This window comes from Aegilops tauschii, chromosome 3 (genome assembly GCF_002575655.3).
Source record: "Aegilops tauschii subsp. strangulata cultivar AL8/78 chromosome 3, Aet v6.0, whole genome shotgun sequence".
Classification (NCBI taxonomy): Eukaryota; Viridiplantae; Streptophyta; class Magnoliopsida; order Poales; family Poaceae; genus Aegilops; species Aegilops tauschii.
The window spans coordinates 461041900-461048104 of record NC_053037.3 but is presented as its reverse complement, the minus strand read 5'-3'; the positions used below and the strand labels follow the sequence as shown (position 1 = coordinate 461048104).

At 46.7% G+C, this 6205-nt stretch overlaps 2 protein-coding genes across 2 annotated transcripts; both read right to left on the bottom strand.

The window, feature by feature from the left end:
• Positions 1 to 347: 347 nt before the first annotated feature.
• Positions 348 to 1438, bottom strand: LOC109742661 (small ribosomal subunit protein eS26-like). The gene is made up of 5 exons (XM_045234278.1): positions 1433 to 1438; positions 1306 to 1398; positions 1121 to 1205; positions 803 to 936; positions 348 to 458 (listed from the first exon to the last, which is right to left on the bottom strand). Exons 1-5 carry the CDS (start codon positions 1436 to 1438, stop codon positions 348 to 350), a joined length of 429 nt encoding a protein of 142 aa, XP_045090213.1.
• Positions 1439 to 4278: 2840 nt separating this feature from the next.
• On the bottom strand, positions 4279 to 5985 carry LOC109742664 (expansin-A2). The gene is made up of 3 exons (XM_020301759.3): positions 5687 to 5985; positions 5253 to 5565; positions 4279 to 5026 (listed from the first exon to the last, which is right to left on the bottom strand). Exons 1-3 carry the CDS (start codon positions 5823 to 5825, stop codon positions 4723 to 4725), a joined length of 756 nt encoding a protein of 251 aa, XP_020157348.1. The 5' UTR covers positions 5826 to 5985; the 3' UTR covers positions 4279 to 4722.
• Positions 5986 to 6205: the final 220 nt, after the last annotated feature.

Below are 6205 nucleotides of genomic sequence, written 5' to 3'. Positions count from 1 at the left end.
ACTAGGCTTTATTATACTTACTCTTAGGGCACATCTGGATGTGCTTTAGTAAAACTGCAATATATATATTCATAGATAGCAGGACCATGTTCAAAGCTGATGCTCAAAAAGTAGGTAGGTCCTACGTGAAAGATCAGCATTTGACATGTTAATATAACAAAAATCTTCTACTTAGTAGACTAAACAAAAGTAGAGAACTCATCGGGTACCAGCTGGAGTCTAGAGTTTACGAGGAAAATGCTAGAAGAGCAACACATAGTTCGGCCTAGGGCAACGAATATGAAACCATACGGTCATGTAAGCCTAGCTAGATCATCGTACTACTGGCATCATGCTAGGAAGCCAAGTCAGGTGCTAGCGACGTTGGGAGCTGGAGAACCGGTGCCGAGACCACCGGCAGCACCACCAGGACCCGCGCCGATACCACCAGGACGTGGAGCTTGGCCCTCAGGTCTTGCCTCCTGCAAGATATAAAACTACAGATCAGCCACATGGCACAACAACATTATAAAGATTGTAGAAATCGCACAAATAAAATGTTCAGCAAAAAGGTAAAGTGAGGTTTGGATCGTTTGCACTAAATATTACTTCCTCGTCTCATAATATAAGACGTATTGTAAGAAGATTCATGCTTGTATGAAGATTCATGTTTTAATTGTATACATATATACTACCAACGCTCTAAAGTGATTAAGATTGCATACAGTATGAGTACCAACTCTTTGACTACATGCTGCCGATTAAGCAGCACCACCAATTGAACATAGTAGAAAGGAAGGAAACTCGTATGTCTGAAGCGTACCTTGAAGCGGCTGAAGCGTTCCGGCGGCGCACGGTTCTTCCGGTTCTCACGCGAGCGGACACGGACTTGATGCTGATGGATGGCGCAGGACACGCAATAATGCTCCAGGATATAAAGCTTCGGCAGAACGTAACCTGCAACCAAAACACTCGTCTATTACGCAAATCACGAGCTCGACACTTCCAACTCACTGGCGAATCAGAGAAGAGGTGCGATATTAAAATTTTCGCCTTGCAAGACAAACAGTTCGATCGGCGATCACTGCTCCAACAGTTAAGAACCGGATAGAAGAAAACAGAGGAGGAACCAAAACCGCACCTTCAAAGACGCAGGCGTCCTTGATATCTCTCATGCCTGCTGCCTCCACGATGTTCCTCACCTTGAACCTCTTTATCGCCTTGTCCTGAACCACCAAAGAAACCCCAGCGTAATCAACAGAAGGATAGGTTTTGGACAAGGACGGCATGATCGATTGATGCAGCGGGATGCAGGATCCAGCTTACCTTGGGGACGCACTTGGCGCAGTTGGAGCAGCGGACGAACTTGACGTGGCCGCGTCCTTGCTTGTTGCGGCCGCCGTTGCGGCGCTTGAAGGTCTATGGTACGCAGAGCGATAATGGTTAGACGGACCTGCATGGGATAGCCGCCTAAACGCAGTTAAGGTGACGACGAGGCTCTTACCATCGCGACGGCGACGGCGCTAGGGCGGAGGCTCGAGGTCGGCAGCGGCGTCTTCGATCGAGCTCCGAAGTCTCCGGGTCCGTGTAGGGTTTGGCCCCAGCCGGCCCTGGTCCTTATATAATCAGTGGAGGGACCGGCCGTTTGGCATCCTGGCTGTCCGTTCGCCGATCGACGGCCCAAGTTGTGAATGGGTAGCAGATAGGTCTAATATTTTATTATTTATTTTTTGCGGGGAAGCAGATTGGTCTAATCGAAGGCGTATTTACTGTGTTTCCGCTTTGGCACTCTTCAACCGGTTTGAAGTTTTTTTTTAGACAATTCAACCAGTTCGAAGTGCTTCAAGGTATAATGGCATGTGCTGGAGAGTGGATTTCTTTCTCTCATGGAGCCCTGTTTTCAAAAAATCGAAATCATAATTTAAAGTTTCATAAATAAAAATGTATAAAAAATACACATGAACATTGAGTTGTGTAATACATTTTTGTAATATTTCATGCTTGAATACGATTTTCTGTAAGTTGTATAAAAAAACAAAATCATGTCTTTTCTCTGTAGTTTGAAGTACAATGTATTTTATCATGAAAACTTACGGAGATGTAGTATCATCCCTAGGTTTATGTGTAATTTTTTAAATGAAAACTTGGAAATAAGTTTTTTATTTATTTTCCCCAAAAATATCTGGGCCCCAAAAGCAATTTCCGTATGTGCTGGAGAGTGGATTTCTTGCTCCTGAGCTCTATGAAGCCCTACTTCTAAAAAAACAGAAAACACAATTTAAAGTTTCAGAAAATCTGAAAAAATACACATGAACATTTGAGTGTATACTACGATTGTGAAAAGTTTCATGATGAAATATGCTTTGATTTGAGCTTTATAGAAAAATCAGAATCATAGACTTTTATAGTGAATAATGCATGTGCTACAAAAACATAATTTGAGCTGTATAGAGTAATATTTAGTAGATTGAACAACGGTGTATTTCATCATTAAAATTTATGAAGATGTGGTATACATCCCTATGTTCATGTGTAATTTTTTTTAATTTTTTCTGGAAAATTCAGAATATGCTCTTTTTTGTATTTTCAAAAAACTAGGGTCCATCCAAAAGCAATTTCTGCATGTGCTGGCACTATATAATTTCCTAGTCACAACACGTGTCACAGCAAGAGTCGTTAATTAATGAGGCCAAAGCCCAAAGGAATTCAATATTTGGTGCCTTACGTACGAAATAAGGGCCATTCCGTAGCGAGCGTACAGGGGCTGAAGGGGTCAATCAGTGATGCACCGGCCCAGGTAGGGGTTCCTCTTTGCACCAGATTTACCGAATATTTTAAAAATCTAAAAAACCGAATATTTTAAATTTCATGAACTTTTTTATTTAATTTTTATTGTTTTGTTTTGATTTGCCAGTTTTCTCTTTGTTTTCTATTTCCATTTTCAAATTAGCGAATAAATTTTTTAATCCACAAAGAATTTTCGAATTCATTTCTTTTTTCAAATTAGAAATTTGAATTTCATGAACCTTTTTAGAAAACTTGACCATTTTTCCAAAATTTATGAATATCTTTCAAATTCGGTAACAATTTCTAAACTCGCAAAGAAATATCCAAATTCATGATTATTTTCGAAATTCATGGAGGAAAAAATAAATTTGATAACATTTTTTCAATTTTTTTTAACCGCGAACTTATTTTTTCAAATTCGTTAACTTGCATGCAAATCTCTACAAGAGGCAAAGCCACTTCATGTGCTCCCTGTGGGATCGATAATCTTACTTCGAAAAATCTACAACTCAACCATGTGCACTTGAAGACCATCATTAGACTTGGTCGCAAGGGTGGTGAGTCGACGACGAAGATACGGCTGCGGTGCAAAGCTGCTCATCTACGTCATACATGGAGGTACATGGCTCTTTCATCTCCGGTCTCTCTCCCGGTGCTCTCGGTTGCTTTCGACCCTCAGTCGTCGGCTCCGATGAACCGGGGTGCGGATGGAGCTGGCAAGGGGCAGGGGGAACCCTAGTCGGTTCGTCATGCCTGACGGCGGCGAGGCCCAAGGGTGTCGTTTTCCTCCTTGGAGTCGCCACTGAGATCCCTTCTATCCACCCTATCCCCTATCTCGGGTGAAAATCCAAAATATGACTCGAATATGGTGACGGATGCATCGTGTGTGTCGTACCCTCCTTGGAGGCGTTGCCTAGGGCGATGGTGCAGGAAATGGTCCTTCATAGCTTGGAGTGGCTTTTTTCGAATAATAAAAAACAGTGGCATTTTTCGAGTGGCAAATACCCAATTGCACGGAACACCAAGATGCATTTTTTTGCGAATACCTGTTGTGATTGACCCATGCGGGAGTAATCCCATCTGTAAAAACTAATGATATCTCGAGAAAGAGGAGAGATAAGGTGAGGAGGAGTGGGGCGTGGTGGTGATTGATGGTCGGACTGAGCGGAGGCATGGGCTGGCGCCGGCAGCGGCCACCATGCCAGATTGTTTCAGAGGTTTTCTTTTTTAATTGCTCAATAATGAAGTTGTGGGAGATAAGGATGAACGAGGGAAGGCCTTATCCGCAAATATGGAGAGAGGTGCGGATATCTTTTTTGCAAAATTGCCATAATTTGCTTTCTATCTGTCAGATATAGATCGGACGGTCTATATTGCAAGATGGCAGACACACAATCATCACCAACTCGGTCTTTTATAAGAGTAGAGATGACATGAGTTTTTTTAGGCGACATGGGACAAAGGTCAGCTGATTATCAGTCGACGGCATATCATAGTAGTACTACTTATAAAACGGTTAAACCACAAAAGTAGCATTGCTCTTGGTCCCCAAAATAACAAGTGTACCCCACAACCACAAACTTCTCCCAACCATGTGGCAGGATTTGGGGGCTACAATGCAACAACAGAAGTTACAAGACACTCACACACCACTCAATGCATGTACTTCTAAAGCACCCTTAAATAAACCACATTGCGGTGTTTCCACAACGCAAGGCTACACTAACAATGATCAAAATGCTCAACTCCATAACAAGTAATAACTTATTTATGTCTACTACTGTGCTACTAGTATGAAAGAAGGGAACGCCTAAGCGGGTGCTGATCAGCAGCAGCCTCGGAATAGCCGAAGGCCTCTTCTTTACTATAACGAAGAGGTTTCCTTCTTCTCTTGCTCAAGCTCCAAACCAATGCAAGCAATCCATCCATGGACGTAAGAAGAAGTCATCGAGCTCGCTAGAACTGGGATCCTTCGAAGGTCTGGCCGAAGGCCCAGCCGGCGGGGGCGACGTTGTTACTGGTGACGGTGCGGCCGTCGCTGAGGGTGACCCGGAAGGAGAGGCTCTGGCCGTCGAGGTCCGCGTTGCTCTGCCAGTTCTGGCCCCAGTTGCGGGCCATGGCCTGCCACCCGGTGCTGGACCCCTTGATGGCCACGGACTGCACGTCGCCGGCGCCGGCCACGTTGGTCACCAGCACCAGGTTGAAGTAGGAGTGGCCGTTGATGGTGAACCTGATCCCGCCCTTCTTCACACACGGCACCCTGCACACACAGTCGGCGAAACGGAAATCTTCAGTTCAGTGATTGGATCATGCAACTTGGAACAACACATCATGGTGGTCAAGTGAGCGTGACGCCTAAACTATTTCGAAACAGCGCCGAGAGTCGCTGTCAGACCGAACTGCACCAAATCTTTACTCTGGCCCACCTAACATGGTCCATCGACACCGACACGGGACCAGATTAAGGAAGTTTGTAAATGGCTCACCTACGGTAGGCGACGGCGACGATGCCGGCGCGGTAGATGCCGATCTGGAGGTAGGCGGGCTCGGCCATGTCGAAGTGGGCGCGCGGCGGGTTGCACCAGCCGCCGTCGTCGTTGGGCAGCGCGTAGTTGGGCGGGCAGAGGTTGGTGGCGGTGATGGTGATGCTGCCCGGCAGGCAGGAGCTGCTCACGTCCTGGCACCTGAGCTCGTAGCACGACCCGCACGCCGCGCCGTCGTTGAACAGCGCCGTGCTCAGCGCCGCCGTGTTCGTGCCGTACCCGGTGCTGTACAGGTTCCCGTAGCCGCACGCGCCGCCTGAACAAACACGTACAGGACACTTCAGTTAGACACTGTACACTTATGCCCGGAACCATCCCAGTCCAGGTAGGTGCTTTTACTCTGAACAGTGTAATACTCCTGATGAAGATGAGCTCACCCATTGTGCCGGACGCGTCGCCGCCGCCGTAGAAGGTGGCGTGGGCGCTCTGCCACGAGCCGTAGTCGCCGGCGGCCCGCCGGGCGAGGAGGCAGAAGGCGGCCGAGAAGAGCAGGAGCAGAGCATTGGCGGAGGCCATTGCAGAAGAGCGAACTCTCTTTCTAGCTCGGTAAAGCGACCGACCGACTTGCTGAGGAACCTTGCCGATGGATGGTTGCTTGGCTGTGAAGAGAGAGCTGCTACCGGCTAGGTATTTATAGTGCTGAGGAATCGTTAATCACTTTGTAGAACGGCAGATAAAAGGGGACAAAAGTTGAGAGAAGGAACTGCGTATCCATCCCCGGCACCGAACAACCGCCGAGCACAAGGAACCACGACGGCGGTTAGCACATTCGAATCGGGCGCACATGCTGCACACAATGAGACAGCAACTGGCCGTGTGTGTACAATTAATTTCCAGATTAAGCTCGCCTGCCCACATGGCTCTCACGAGCTACAGTCCATGGATTTCGCCACTGG

What these genes read in the sequence shown, in the direction of transcription:
- LOC109742661 (XM_045234278.1), bottom strand. An exon ending in GCGCCAAGTGCGTCCCCAAG is followed by an intron (nt 1,206 to 1,305) that starts GTAAGCTGGATC and finishes TTGGTGGTTCAG; the next exon opens with GACAAGGCGATAAAGAGGTT. An exon ending in AACGCTTCAGCCGCTTCAAG is followed by an intron (nt 459 to 802) that starts GTACGCTTCAGA and finishes ATCTTGCAGGAG; the next exon opens with GCAAGACCTGAGGGCCAAGC.
- LOC109742664 (XM_020301759.3), bottom strand. Translation starts at nt 5,825, where the DNA reads ATGGCCTCCGCCAATGCTCTGCTCCTGCTCTTCTCGGCCGCCTTCTGC. An exon ending in CGACGCGTCCGGCACAATGG is followed by an intron (nt 5,566 to 5,686) that starts GTGAGCTCATCT and finishes GTGTTTGTTCAG; the next exon opens with GCGGCGCGTGCGGCTACGGG. An exon ending in GTCGCCGTCGCCTACCGTAG is followed by an intron (nt 5,027 to 5,252) that starts GTGAGCCATTTA and finishes CTGTGTGTGCAG; the next exon opens with GGTGCCGTGTGTGAAGAAGG.